Genomic DNA, 16,047 nt, shown 5'->3' with positions numbered 1-16,047 from the left:
ATTAACACAAAATTTACTCAACATTTTACATTTTAGGGCCACCAGACCTTGTTTACAAAAAATAAACCCTGTTTTTTTTAGCGAAAACAAATTGAGAAAATTAAATATTTAATTATTTAGATAATTTTGACTATCTGAATAACTAGAGAGTGCTGTATGTTGAACTTTAGTGAGAATTATTATTTTTTTGAACCATTTAAATTTTTTAAATGGCAGCACATAATCACACTTGTGGTCCTCAGGGGTCAAAAATGACCCCACTTCATTTGACTGTTTTTTTAAAGTAAAAAGTATAAATTGTCAATCAATTCAGTGTTACACCTTAGTTTTACTTAAGACCAACACATTAACACATAATTTACCCAACATTTTACATTTAAGGGCCACCAGACCTTGTTTACAAAAAATACACCCTGTTTTTTAGCGAAAATAAAACAAGAAAATTAAATATTTAATTAAATTAAATATTTAAAAAAAATTCTCACTAAAGTTCAACATACAGAGTGCTGTATGTTGAACTTTAGTGAGAATTCTTTTTTTGAACCATTTATAAATTTTAAATGGCAGCACATAATCACACCTGTGGTCCTCAGGGCTCAAAAATGACCCCGTTTGCTTTCACTGTTTATAAAGCAACAAGTATAAAATATCATCCATCTCTGTGTTTCAAGGTTTTATTCAACTTTATTCCAACTCATTGCCTGACAGTTTTCTATATTTTGGCATGGTAGGAACAGCAGGGCATGAGTCTGAGTGAAGGCAAACTTTCATGAGGACAAAGGCGTGTCCATATTTGACCCAAGTGCAGGAGGAAGCTCAGGTTTATTCCTTTGCACTGGTCCCATCATGGACAGCTTTCTTTCTGCAGTTGCAGGCCAAGAGGCATATACAGTAAACAAGCTGTTACAGGTGATTGTTTTCTTTTGAAAACCTGCAATGTTAGGGACAACTCACGTTTCCTGACTGCAGGACAGACGGTTTGCCATCGCACACTAGCATGTTCCATGTACAGCTGGACCTGCATCACATGCTGCCCATGTTTTTGTCTCAAAGTTCCTTGGTTTACTTGGATGTTCTGTTGGAGGGGACAGAGTCCTTTGAAGGGGACTTGGTGCTCATACAGTCACATCAATACCAGGATCTTACATCACAGCAGGAGAAACACCCACTTGTGTTTCAAGTCAAGTCAACACCAACACACACCATACACCTCAAATGGGAGCACGTTTGTGTCATGAACGATGATCATCTATTGTGTCTTTATCAAGAAATTATGTCCTTTTTGTGCTTCTATCATTAATCTTGTGTCACCTTTAAAACTTCTCTACCAGACTCAGGATGTCATAAACTGGCCGTAGCGACTCTACTGGATGCACGGCAGTAAGAATCAACACACCCACATATGCCTACAGCTAGAGCTGGGCGATATAACGATAACGATATGTATCGCGATATAACTTTTACTCGATAGAGAAATTAAACTATCGCGATAGACCTCGCCGCTCTTGTCCTCTTAAAAAAAAAAAAAAAAAAAAAAAAAAAAGTCAGCCAATCCAAATTAAGTAGCGCAGAGCCGAACCAATCACAGCCGCAGCGTCACGTCACGTGACTTGTTACGTACAGCACAAGTGCCAAGGCGCACGTGCGTATTTGTTTGCGAAGCAGCTAGCAGCTAACCGCCGTGTCGACTGGGTGATGGAGAAAACGAGTGCACCAAGTAGAGAAAAATCAACCGAGAGAACGGAAGAGAACACAGATGACGGCTCGAATGCCGAAGAGATTGTCGAAAGGAAGGGCCGGAAAAGTTCCGTAGTGTGGAGATATTTCGGCTATTTGAAGTCTGACAAAAAACAGAGTAGCACGCACTGTAAGTTGTGCCGACAGCATGTTCCCACCAAGACTGGAAATACAACTAACCTGTTTCATCACCTGAAGCAGTGCCACCCACAAGAGCACGCTCAATCTCTGACTGAAAGTGCTAATTTGTCATCAAAAACAACCGGGGGAATCCCTGCGAAGCAGCAACAGTCAATTGAGTCGGCTTTCTCCAGCGTCTTACCATATGACAAAAAAGCTAAGAGACATAGCGACATAACGAATGCCATAGCCTACTGTCTTGCTAAAGACATGCTACCAATAAACACGGTCGAAAATGAAGGATTCAAGCAGCTAATTAAGGTACTGGATCCTCGTTACCAACTCCCTGGACGTAAACATTTCTCTCAGATAGCGCTTCCAACGCTATATAGAGAGTGCCGTGAGGCTGTTGAGAAGGAGCTACAAACTGTATCGTTCTTCGCTACTACATCCGACATGTGGTCAAGTCGCACGTCAGAACCTTACCTTAGCCTTACTGCCCACTATATCGACCAAGACTGGAATCTGAAAAGCAAATGTCTTCAAGCTGCCTACCTTCCCGACGACCACACGGGTGAAGTAATTGCATTAGGACTGTCAGAAGCGCTTGCATCCTGGGGACTGAGTGAAGACAAACAAGTCTGCATCACAACCGATAGTGGGACAAATATAGTGAAGGCCACATCCCTGAATAACTGGACCCGGCTGCAGTGCTTCAGACATCGACTTCACTCAGCTATCGGTAAGTTGGGAAGCAGAATAAAATTAAAAATGCCTCTTTTAATTGTGTTTTTGAGCCCATGTAAACATATTAAAAGCTAGAGATCTAAATCACTTCAATGGTTATTGTTAAAAAATAAACATCAGAAAGAATATTCTTCATGTCAGCCTATTTATTTGAGGTAATAGTTGCTGTTGGCATGCATAATAGGCAAATATTCAGTCACTCTTCAGTGTAAATCAAGTTGACAAAATGTGCCAAATAAAATTTAGAATTTTGGGGTTCTATCAGGATCCCAATTGGCTAATACAGAACCTCAGCTCTTTTTCCTATAAAGAACATTAAATTATGATTCCACCAAATGGGGCAATTCAAGACAAAAAGAACAAGTGATGAAAACGTCAAACAATGATGTTGATAACACCAGCCTCTGTCACCTTTTTAAATATAAGAAAAAAAAATTTGGTCAGTCTGTCAGCAAAATTTAAATCATAGCAAGTAAATGTGTTTTCAGGGCAGTGAAATTTATTTGTGACTGGAAAAAAAAAATCAAAAATCTTAAATTAAATTCTGAGGTTAATATGTGCTATTATTTACCTTTTTATCCACAGAAAAAGCCGGCAAAGACAAGAGGATGGAGCGAGCTGTGGCCGTGTGTAAGAGAGTGGTGGCCACCTTCAGTTTCTCTTGGAAGAAGAAAAGGGAATTGGCTGCTGCTCAGGAGGAGCTTCACCTACCCCAGCACAAGTTAGTGACAGAGTCGCCCACCAGGTGGGGCTCACGCCAAAAAATGGTTGGGAGGGTTCTGGAGCAACATAAAGCTATCTCTCAGGTCCTCAGTGCAGATAAGAAGACCAGGCACTTGGTTCCTTCCTGGCAAGATCTAGATGTTCTGGAGTCTGTGCATGTGGCCCTGAACCCACTACTGGAATTCACAGATTCACTTTCTGGAGAGTGTTACGTGAGTGTGTCCTACCTCAAGCCGATGCTTCACCTTTTCAGAACACAGATTCTGAAACCATCTGAGGATGAAACACAACTTACAAAAGACCTTAAGATGACAGTCATGACATACCTTGATGAAAAGTACAATGACCAGATTACAAATGAACTGCTTGATGTTGCAACCCTGCTAGATCCGCGCTTCAAAGTACAATACATTAATGCAGAACACGTTGATGCCATCAAAATGAGAGCAGTGTATGAGATGTTGGGGCAAATTGAGCACCCATCCACTTCAGCTGGAACGGAGGAAACAGAAGATGGTGGAGCTGCTGCAGTACTACCAACCCAGAAGAAACAGAGAAAGTCACTGGGCAGTTTCTTTAAGAAATCCCACCCCACCAGCACAGGGCTCACTGAGAAAGAGACAGTTGAAAAGGAGCTTGAAAAGTACTTGCTGGCACCTGATGCAGACAGTGAAATGGACCCACTTGAGTGGTGGAAAATCAACGACAGAAGCTTCCCAAGAGTTAGCTGCCTGGCAAAGCGCTACCTGTGCATCCCCGCAACCAGCAGCCCCTCTGAGAGGGTATTTAGTACAGGGGGTAATATTGTGACTTGCCACAGGGCCGCTTTAAAGCCTGAAGCAGTGGATAGACTTGTCTTCCTGTCCCACAACCTGTAGGCTTTTTTCAGACTAAAGTTTATATATATATATATATGTGTGTGTGTGTGTGTGTGTGTGTGTGTGTGTGTTGCACCTTGGATGTGTACCTAGGATTTAAAGAATGTTCTGTTAGCATCTTTATTTTAAAACTGTTGGAAAAGCTCAGCTATACAACAAGGAGAGTGAGAATTTCCTTTTAGTTCTCAGTTCATTTGATATTGACAAAAGTTAGTCAATTTTGTCTGTTCTTCTGTAAAAAAAACTAAGATTTATTTTTAGAATTAATATTTTGTTTCTAAGTGGAAGTGACAATTTAGTAGTCTGTTTTGTTTGTTCTATTTTCAAACTTAAACGCTTTAGTGGCTGCTTTTTGTTTAGTTTGCAATATTTGCCTTTATTTATTTGAAACTGAAGTCTCATTTTCCTTAAGTACATCTGCCCTGTTTAACTTATTATGGGAAATAAATATTTAAATCAAAACAAGCGGCTGATTATTTCACATTTTACTTGTGAGCAACGGCACATTTAAATCTTACAAATTTAGTTATTTGGCTTATATCGTGATAGATATCGTTATCGCCTGAAATGAAAAAAACATATCGTGATATGGAAAAATCTCATATCGCCCAGCTCTACCTACAGCTGCATTCGGTCCATTTTTCTTCCTCTCTCGTTGTCCCTCCTTGTTCGTCATCGAGTTGGCTGTAGAGCAGGTCATCTGCTAATTGGATGGTTGTTGGTTCAATCTCTGTGTGCTCTAGTCTGGAGTTCTTACCAAGGTGTCATTGGGCAAGTTACTGAACCCCAACTTGGTCTCTGATGCATCCATTGGCACGTGAACGTTAAAAAGCAGAATACAAGCAGAATACACTGTGTATAATGCTTTCAGTACTCGAGTAGAAAAGCCACTGAAGGAGTATGGGACCTGGCACATGTGCTTGGACTGTGGTAGATCATCTTTCTCTGAGGCACATGAGAGAGTCATGCATTGTCTGTCACTGGGAAGGTTAGAAGACCAGATCAGTGTTTCCTCACGTTACTGCAAATATTCCTCTGTCTCAGCTGATTCCTCTTTCCTGCTTGATTCTTTGTCTTCATCATAATTGAAATGGATGATGTGTAGTCCTCTGACACATCTTCTATTTCAGTTTCACATTCTGAAAATTCAAGAAACTTCAAGAAGCCCAGTCACTTTCTCTCCAAGCTCCTCAGACTACCATGTCCTGGATGCCTGAGAACCTACTTGAACATAGTTCAGATTCTTCATCACTTTCCTTCACTTCATAGCCTTCTTCCACTTCTGCAGGTGGCTGATGTGCTTTTTCAGAGAAAGGGTAGCATGTGCTCTAAATATTGACAATATTTTCTATATCTTCTAACCCTGGATCTTCCTGAACATTGATTCTCCCTCCTCATTATACTAGAGGACAATATGTGCTTTGTCCTACTGGTCATTGCTTTGCACAACATGGTAAAAAAAAGTATGCTCATCAAAGTATGCAAATCTCCAGTGCAATGGAAGCTTTTGAGCATACTTTCTGTGTATGTATTATTGTAGAGTCTACCTTACAATACGAAACACTTTGATGCGACTGTTGTTGTGATTTGGTGCTGTATAAATAAAATTTCATTGAATATAGAGCACCTGCCTCCTCATTGTGCTGCCTGTTGTGGTTGTTATGACCAGTGCTTGACCCCACACATCAGTGATCCAAGATCAAAGATGTTTGAAAGCAGTATGGTGTGAAAATACGGCTCTTTGCAACACTTTGTACTTTGGGGTCATTTTTGTCCTACAAGGACCACCAATGTTATAAAATTCAATAAAAACCACATAAATAAATCAAATTACTTAAAACTTATTCCAATCATTCATAGTATAGTAATGAATAACTTCTGTTATTTTCAGACCATTTGATGAATAAAAAACACATTTTTGATAGCAAAAGATTTCTTTAGAGGACAAAAATGACCCGTGGACATCACAAGGGCTAGAACAATACATGCGTCGCTGGAACTTGAAAATTCAACACTGAAAAGAAAAAAACGACGAAGAAGCAAAGAAGTTATCGACATCTTAGCTAAGATCGTGCCACATTGGGCTTCTTCACTTCTTCACTCGGCAACGCTGTGGACACCCACCATCGCCTTGTGAAAAAAGAAGCGGGCAATCCTCAACAAATAATAGTTCAGTTCACCACTACAGAGACACTTTCTGGAAATCTGACCAAGAATTCCTGGAGGAGGAGGCATCTAGCTCCTTGCACACCCAGGAAGATTTCTCCAAACTAGACTGGGAGGAAAGAGCTGCATTTTGGCCCAAAATGGAGCAAGCCAGAGCTGAAGGGAAGAACGTCTACTACCGAGGGCACGCCGGTTACATCAGCGGAGTTCGGGTATTCCCTGGGTGACTGTCCAGCTATTCACACATTACTCTATGAGTACAATGTGTTTTGCTAACAATACTAAATAAGTTACTTTCTTCAACCAAACTTTAAGAATGCCAAAAGTTTTAAAAAGGCAGGCTCAATACTTACTGTTTATATTACCTATTTGGTACTTTACTATAATAATTTTTATTAGAGGTCATTTGCACTTTGTGAATTCAATTTTAAGGGATTCAGTGTTCCCAGTTTTATAGAGTACTACTATTTATATTTGTCACAGTACTAACAAATCAGCTGGTGTAGCCTTACTATTTAAAAACGTTCATAATAAAATTGATACTCATAGGAAAGGCAATCTGGACATTGGCTAATTTTTGTACTCAAAGTGGATAATAGCTTTCTGATTTTATGTAATGCTTATGGTTACAACAATGTTGCTCAGAACAAACTTTTATTAACTGAAATAGCCAATCACCTAAAAGAACTATCTCACAAATACTCCACAAACAATCTTATATTAGGAGGAGATTTCAATATGGTTTATGACAAATGGCTTGATAGATCACACTCTAAATTCCAATCCCATCATATAAGTTCATTTTTACACAACTTCTGTTTAGAGTTAAGCCTAATAGATCCTTGGAGATTAGCTAACCCACTTGTTCAGTCCTTTTCATGGTTCAAGCCTAATGGCTCGGCTAAATCTCGTATCTGATTTCTGAATAATGCAGAATAATGTAGATGTGGGTGTCTCAGCTGTGTCTTTTTACATTTTGTGTGGTTTGAATAAATAAAAGAATAGTTATATAATAAACATATATAAATAAAAATAAATTTTTTACATCAGTAGTTCATTTTGTGCATAATTTTCTATTGTTGTTGATAATAAATTAATTAAAGCAATAAAACAACCTGAAGAGCCACTTGGGAGCTGAAAGAGCCGGCTCTTTTTAGTGAGTCGAGCCGAAAGAAACGGTTCTCTAAAAAGAGCCAGAATTTTGGTACCTGGTCAAACGAACAGTTATTTTTATAACTTCTGTTCCCTGAAGGAGAGGAATGAGGTACAACACATGACCTCTGGTGCCGTATGCCAGTGAGATAGCTTCCATAATCGAGTGGGACAGCCTCTGTTTAGACAGAGCTCTACCTCTATTTGGATTAGTGAAGCAGACAAACAGATGGTCCCATAAATACACACTCTGAGTGCACTCAATGTAGGTGCGTAGTACACGCACTGGACAAAGAGAATGCATCCTCCTCTGCTCCTCAGATGCAAAAGGAGGGGAGCAAAAGCTCAGCAAGTCAAACTCCATTGAGCTATAAGATGCAGGCATGAAAATAGGCAGCATTTGGACGCAATACGACCTTGTGGCCATGATGAGAGAACTGCGTGCAGGAGGGATGCACAGACAGCACATGAAGGTCACCCACTCACTTTGCCGAAGCCAAAGCAAGATGTAATGCAGTCTTATATGAAATAAATTTCATATCCACAGACTCAGTGGGTTCAAACGGGTGGCTACAAAGGGCCTCCAGCACCAAAGACAAGCACCAAGCAGGGACAATCGACTTAAGCACGGGTCTCTGCCGGCGAACACCTTTCAGAAAACGTATGGCAAGGGGATGTGCACCTGGTGTCACCCCGTCAAAGCCAATATGACAAGCAGATCTAGCTGCTAAAGAAACCTTAATTGTCGAAAATGAAAGGCCCTTATCCAGCAGCTCCTGCAGGAATGTCAAAACATCCACAATAGAGCACTGAAATGGGAGAGTGTGGTAGTCCTGGCACCATTGCTCGAAGGCTCGCCATTTGCAAGCGTACAAGCCTCTAGTAGATGAGGCCCTAGTGCTCTGAATTGTCGCTATCACACTAGGTGGCAAACCTGTAGCAATCAAGTTTAACCTCTCAGCAGGTAAGCATGAAGGCGCCACAGATCTGGGTGCGGATGAACCACTTCTCCTCCTGCCTGAGAGAGGAGGTCCCTGTGGAGAGGAAGCTGCCAAGGACTGGCTGCTAGCAGGCTGATTATCTCGGCATACCACAATCTTGTGGGCCACCAAGGGGCCACTAGAATCAGAGAGAGAGACTGCCGACGCACTCTCTCTAGAACTGGAGATATGCATCGTGGTCGATTATGGAGAAGAACAGGGGGCAGTGAGTATTTACCCTGGAAGCTTACCCTGATTACCCTGAAAATCTGAGCCACTATTAAAGGGTGTAACCTCCATTCTCTCACCAGAGGACCCCCCCAGGAAAGAAGGTCCAGCCCCAGGTTCAGGTGGCCCTGGACATGGTTGGCTCATAGAGACAGAAAAAGAACACTGCACCATAACAGCAGAGAGCGAGACAGCTTCAACAGAGGAAGAGAGCGTGTTCCTCCCTGCCTGTTTATCTAAGACACCACTGTTGAATTGTCCGTCCTGACTAAGACATGCTAGCCCTCCAGGACTGGGTGGAAATGTTTTAGAGCTAAGAACACTGCTAACAGCTCTAAGTGGTTGATGTGCAGCTCGTGCTGGGCTGTGGACCAGATCCCTCTCACTGATGCACAGCGCTCCCCACCTTCTTAGGGAAGCATCTGTGGACACCACCTTAGGAAAAAACGCCCTCCAAATCCGAGAGCCCTGATGCAGCAGCCTCCCTCCAAGGCTAGCACGCAAGACGCGGTTACCCTCAGCCTCCTCTGGAGGTGACGCGATGCACACAGATGGTGAGAGAGAGTCCAGCGTTGAAACGGTCTCATTTTTAACAGTCCAAGTGGCAATACGACTGTCATAGATGCAATCATGCCCAACAACCATAATATCGTCTGGAAACGTAGTCTGCATCCCAGCTGAAACTGAGCGAGGTAGTGATGAAATGCGGCCACTCTGTGCTCCGACAAATATGCGCGGCTGGAAAGCGAGCATATTTCCAAAGCGAGGAAAGAAATCTGCCGACTCGGGATTAGCGAGCTCTTTCGAAAGTTCACAGAGAACCCCAGTGTCTGAATGTGTGACAGAACCAGTGACAGCTGTGTCTCTGCCTGCTCTCTGGAGCAAGCTATGAGAGCCCAGTCGTCTAGGTAGGCTAAGATGCGGATGCGTCTCTCTCTGAGGGGCGCTAGCGCTGCTTCGGCACATTTCGCAAAGGTGCGAGGAGCGAGCGATAACCCAAACGGCAGCAACCGGTATTTGTAGGCTACGCCCTCGAATGCAAACCTCAGAAACTGCCTGTGTTTCAGGTTGTTGCAAACCAATCTCCCGGGCCAACTGCATTCAAGAGCTGTCGAGGGTTAGCATCTTGAACTTGTACGTTCTTAGATACGTGTTCAAGACTCGCAGGTCTAGGATAGGACGAAGCCCTCCCCCTTTTTTCGGAACAACAAAATAACGGTTGTACCAACCTTTGTCTGAATCCGAAGCAGGGACCACTCCACTATTGCTCTTTTCTGCAATAGCGCCTTTATTTCCTCTCTGATTATCATGGCTGCCTCGGGGCCGACAGTCGTGTTTACGACTCTCTGGAAACGAGGTGGCTTGACCCGGAACTGCAACCGGTAACTTATGGCAATGGTTCGCAACAGAGGGGTAAAAGCAGTGTCTCCCTGCCGCTGGACCCCTTCTCCACTCGAAACCACAGCTAGGAGGGCTGAGGTCCAACTTTCAACACATTTCTCTTCTGGGACACCTACTGTACCTCTGTACCAAGTTTCATCCAGATCTACTGTAATATTACTCAGAAATTACAAGAAACTTGTATTCAATTCAATACAGTCAATACAATTATGTCAATTTCAAAAATTCATTAAAAATCGTCCTTAGTAGTTGAGGTCCAAATTTCAACACATCCCTCCTCTGGGACACCTACTGTACCTGTGTGCCAGGTTTCATCCAGATTTACTGTAAAATTCCTCAAAGATTAAAGGTCATTGGTATTCAATGCAATACAGCCAATACAATTATGTCAATTTCCAAAATGCATTAAAAATCTTCCTTAATAGTTGAGGTCCAACTTTCAAGACATTCTTCCTCTGGGAAACCTGCTGTACCTGTGGGCCAGGTTTCAGCCAGATTTACTGTAATATTCTTCAGAAATTCAAGGAAACTTGTGTTCAGTTCAATACAGCCAATACAATAGAATTATGTCTATTTAAAAAAATCATTAAAAATCGTCCTGAATAGTTGAGGTTCAACTTTCAACACATTCCTCCTCTGGGACACCTACTGTACCTGTGGGCCAGGTTTCATCTCAATCCGCTGCATCAATAATTGTTTAATATTGATGGATCAAAAGTGCTGCGGAGAGATTCATGACAGGGACTATAAAGAGACAGCATATTTGCTTGTCTTCACTGACTCGCTTTGAAATCCAGATTTTAATTTTGGAATATTAGGTGTACTTGTGGTTCCTATAGAATTTTAAGGTTCAACGGGAATCAGAGTCTTCATCTCTCAGGCCTCTCTTCTGTGGATGCAGCTCACATCATTCTGTACAATACGATAATTTTTAATTCTACAACTGTTTATAACCTGCATAGTTCACATTTCTGTATAGCTGTATATCTCATATTTCTGTATAGTTTTTCATATTTATATCCTTTTCATCACCTGTACATAGCTTTTACTCACTACAGCCTGTACATACTTATAATTATAGCATATTCATAACATACTTCATACCGTGTACATTGTAACATACCATAATAGACCAATTTCTGTAATATACTTACATACCTATATTATTGCTAATATATATTGTAATATATCTATATCATGGCTAAAGCACTTCTTGATGGATGCAAACTGCATTTCGTTGCCTTGTACCTGTGACATGTGCAAATGACAATAAAGTTGAATTCTATTCTATATTAATTCACAAGACAAACACCCGTCTCTGCTTTTGAGATTAGCATTAAAACCCTCAGTTTTGACTAATAATACAGTTATAGTGGATCAGGTGACCCTGAATCTTCCCTTATTTGTGCTGCAATAAGCCTAGGCTCTTGCAGGCTTCCCATCATGTATGAATTTTTTCCTTCTTTGCTCGTTCTGTGTTTATACACCTCTCTGCATTTAATCATTTGTTAGTATGTATCTCTTGCACAGTGTATATGTTGTCCTGTCTCCTTTTCATCAACCTCAGCCAGTCACAGTAGATGGCTGTCTCTCCTTGAGCCTTTTTCTGCCAGATGTTTCTACCTCTTCAAATTGAGTTTTTCCTTCCCACTCACACTAAATTTTAGCTCATATGGGGTACTTAAATTGTTGGGGTTTCCTTTGTATTATTGTTGTGTTTTTACCCAGCAACATAAAGTGTCTTTAGGTGACTGTTGTTGCGATTTGGTGCTGTATGAATAGAATAGAATCGAATAGAATAATGTACTTCAGACCGGGAGATTGGCAAAATGAATAAATAGGATGACGATTAGGGGAATTGGAGACAGCTGTGTAACACAGCAGGGATACATTGGGAATAAGAAGACAGTGGAAGTAAGACTCAACACAAGAAAGAGACAAGAGGCAACCAAACTAAAACGCAGACTAAGACACACGAGCTTGACACAGACAAAACCATAAACAGACATGAAGACAAGACTGGCTTTAACACTAGAGTGTTTTCACAAGTGTTCCATCCACTTGTGGAACGCCGAAGAAGAACTACACTTAAAAGCAATATGGAACTGAAAACAAAAGAATACATAATGTAAACATATCATCAAATAATCCAGGACTCACAAACAATGATATGATGAACAGAACTATAAAGAACAAAACTGAGAAATGCTTGGTAAACTGACCAAGAACTATGTCATCATGTCATTTTTTAATATCATAGTTAATGTGTCCTGATTTGTAGATAGTGCCATTTTACAAATACCAGGAAATCCAACTGTGTGACAAGCCGGAGTTGTTTGCCTACACACCCACTGACTATAAAAAGGGTCCAGGACTCTTCAAGCTGGGATACAGGCATCAAAGAAAAAGGTTTAAACAGATAGAAAGTCATCAAAAAGGCATTGCCTGTTGTTGCTGCTGCTGTCAGACTTTTTAATTCATCCACTTGTGTTAGACACATATTGAACAGGAATAAACATGACTCACTGCACTCTCTCACTTTGTATGCCACAATGTTTGCTTAGACACCTGTATGCTTATATTGTTTATTATATCCCAGAAACATTAATGTTAAAACTTGTGTTCCTATGTCTATATATAAGTTTATTTTCATATCTCTATATTAATCTATTTATAGCTCCATTCCCTCACTTCATTGTATACAATTGCTTTGTTCCTGCATGAGTGCTATTTAAAGTGGTTTCACACACAGTGCCTCCAGATGAATACAGAGTACTTTTGGACAGCAGAGGCTGGAGAATGGTATTGCTCTCTGTGTGAAAAATAACTACTTATTTGAAATGAAGATGAATGTATGTTGTCAAGGCAAAAAAAAATTTTTCTTTTAAACAGTACATTGCATAATGAGAGTTGGCAGTTCGTCTTGTAATTGGAAGGTTGCCGGTTTGAGCCCCGGCTCCCACAGTCTCTGTCGTTGTGTCCTTGGGCAAGACACTTCACCTACTGCCTACTGGTGTTGGCCTCAGGGGCCGATGGCGCGATATGGCAGCATTGCTTCTGTCAGTCTGCCCCGGGGCAGCTGTGGCTACAACTGTAGTTTGCCTCCACCCGTGTGTGAATGAATAGTGGAATTGTAAAGTGCTTTGAGGGTCTCAAAAAGCGCTATATAAATGGAATCCATTATTATTATTATTATTATAAGATTAGGGAAACCTGCAGTCAGCTGAGACTGAAGAAGTCACTTGGATGAGTGACGAAACTTTTCTCCCATTGAAAACGCTACGTCCAGATGAACAGAATCAACCTGGATGATTGAGCATGCATCAAGACATTCTCCGTGTTGTTTCTGAATTCTTTGTCTCCTTATGAATAATGTATATAATTTTGAATAATTTCATGTAAATTTAAGTCTTATTAATAGAAACTGAGGAAAGAATGTATGTCATGGTCCCTGTGCCCCGCTGGTCGATCCTCTATTGGGCAATATGTTTGTGGTTTGCTTGCTCTCTCTCACTCTCTCTCTCGCCGCAGCAACGCTCATTGCGGGCTCCCGCTGCTGGCCCACACACCTGCTCATCACCGCACCGGCCGCTGATCCCAGCTGATTACTGCACTACTTAGATGGCGAGTCTGCACTAGTCTTCGCTGGATCGTTGAGCTATCAACGTCAGTTAAACTTGTGTATCTGCCAACCTGTATCTTCAGAGCCTTTTGTAATTATCCCGCTAACCCAACATTTTGTGTTTAGATCGTTTTTTTGGAACCGGATTCTGAGAGGAGTGACTGAGGAGGAACTTTTGTACAGAAAGTGTGGAGCACCCTTCCCCCTAACCCTGTTTCCCACGGACCCTGGCGACCCGGACCCGTTTCCCCTGCACGTTGTATATAGCCACTTGGTGATTGTGTTCACTGTGAATAAACGCACTGTTCTTCGCTTAAAGGAATACCCTGGCCTACGCCTGAGTCTCTTTCGGAAACCTTATCAATGTAATTTGTTTTTACACGTCTTGATACTTGGATATGGGGATTAATAGGTAGTTATTTATATATTTTCATTATGTTCTGTATTTCAAACTGTAAATTAAGCTTGTTTGGTTATATTTTTTTATTGCATTCTTGTAACATTTAATACATTTTTGATAACATAAAAATATATCTGAAAGATACCTGCATTTTTCAATACAAAATTCACAGATATTTTCAAAATTGATTTGGCATGCAGTGTTACATTGGTAAAGTATAATATATTGCATTAGAAACTTTCACAGGATCAGTACTGGACTATATCAAGTTCTGTATTGCAAATGTGACTGTGGACAAAAGCATTCGGGTTTTCCCAAACCAAAAACCCTGGATGACCAGTGAGGTCTGCACACTCCTCAAAGACCACAATGCCGACTTTAGGTCTGTTGACAGAGCTCTGTACAGGTCTGCTCGAGCTGACCTGAAAAGGGGTCCCACCTGTCCAGCAACAACACACAAGAGGTGTGGCAGGGAATAATAGACATCATAAACCACAGAGGCAGAACTGTGAAAACAGAAAACCTGAGTGTGCAGCTAGCAGAGGAAATAAAAAGCTTCTTCGCCCGCTTTGAAACACCACAACAGCAGCATTCATCTGCCTCAGCCCTGCTCCCATCCTCATCCTCACCTGGTTCCTGCACCACTCCATTCACTGTAACGGAGCACGATGTCAGATGTGTGTTCCTAGCAGTGAACCCCAGGAAGACGGCCGGTCCAGACGGAATATGTGGTAAATTGCTAAGACCATGTCCCCACCAACTCACCCTCATCTTCACCAGAATCTTCAATCTCTCACTGGATGAAGCAGCCATCCCATCCTGTCTAAAATCAGCCACAATCATCCCAGTGCCAAAGAAGTCTCCCATCACCAGCCTGAACTATTATTGTCCTGTGGCCCTCACACCGGTAATCATGAAATGCTTTGAGAGACTAGTCCTTCAGCACACCAAGGATTACCTCCCCCCAGAATTCGACCCCCACCAGTTTGCAAACAGATTCACAGAAGATGCCATCACCCTCCACTCGGTGCTGAGTCACCTAGAACAGCGGCAGAGCTACGCCAGAATGCTCTTCATGGACTACAGCTCAGCCTTTAATGCAATCATCCCAAATATCCTCTGCTGACCTTCCACCACTCGCCCATTGAGAGTCTACTAACTTACTGCATCACAGTATGGCATGGCAGCTGCACTAAGGCGGATAGAGCCACCCCCCCAGCATGTTTGCAATGAGTAGGAGATGCTCTGTATCTCACTGTACAACTGTATAGTGACAAAGGTATTCGATTCTTTTCTAAAAATTGCTATAAACAGAGGAACCCAAACTGATGAAAAGTGGCGAATATTTTTTTTTCAAATGACTATTTTTAGTGGATTTTTGATATAGAAGCAGAATGACAGAATGTTAAAAGTGTCATGATCCTGGGTCCTTTTGACCCAGCATTTTGTGTTTTCTCTTCGCGATTTTGGTTCTGTTCTCTAATTGGTGTTTACCCTGTTCCCCCCCCCCGTGTGTTCCTGTTTTATTGTGAAGGTCTGCGTCTTATGTGAGTGTTTTCAGTTTGCCTCCCTGGTCTCGTCATGTTAATCACTCCCAGCTGTGTCTCCCACCTGTGTGTAATCTCCCTGTGTTCTCTGAGTGTATTTAAGTTGTATTTTCTGTCTTGGTAATCGCTGGTTCGTCTGTGTTGTTTCCCCTCGGTCTCCCTGCGTCTCCCCGTATGTATTTCTCCAGACCTCCCTGCATCCTCATTCTGGTTTGTCTTATTAGTTTACCCAGTTTAGGTTTCCGGTTTCATGTTTTGTCACCACCGCTGTTTGTACTCACACCCCTGTAAATAAACACTCATCTGCACCAGAGCTGCCGCATTTTGGGTCCTATTTCATATTCCA

General features: G+C 41.7%; 1 protein-coding gene across 1 annotated transcript; it reads left to right on the top strand.

The window, feature by feature from the left end:
• The first annotated feature begins 1,695 nt into the window (after positions 1-1,695).
• LOC146660254 (E3 SUMO-protein ligase ZBED1-like) lies at positions 1,696-4,205 on the top strand. Its single transcript, XM_085421630.1, has 3 exons — positions 1,696-2,599; positions 3,190-3,534; positions 3,778-4,205. Exons 1-3 carry the CDS (start codon positions 1,696-1,698, stop codon positions 4,203-4,205), a joined length of 1,677 nt encoding a protein of 558 aa, XP_085277756.1.
• Positions 4,206-16,047: the final 11,842 nt, after the last annotated feature.

Source organism: Rhamphochromis longiceps, linkage group LG10, assembly GCF_057381845.1.
Source record: "Rhamphochromis longiceps isolate RC_006_pf linkage group LG10, R_longiceps_female_GT1.1, whole genome shotgun sequence".
Lineage (NCBI taxonomy): Eukaryota > Metazoa > Chordata > Actinopteri > Cichliformes > Cichlidae > Rhamphochromis > Rhamphochromis longiceps.
The sequence above is the reverse complement of the archived record's forward strand: the minus strand, read 5'-3'. Positions and strand labels throughout refer to the sequence as shown.

Coding starts and splice junctions, on each gene's coding strand:
- LOC146660254 (XM_085421630.1), top strand. CDS start 1,696: ATGGAGAAAACGAGTGCACCAAGTAGAGAAAAATCAACCGAGAGAACG. Junction 2,600..3,189: donor TCGACTTCACTCAGCTATCG/GTAAGTTGGGAA, acceptor TTTTATCCACAG/AAAAAGCCGGCAAAGACAAG. Junction 3,535..3,777: donor AGATTCACTTTCTGGAGAGT/GTTACGTGAGTG, acceptor AAATGAGAGCAG/TGTATGAGATGTTGGGGCAA.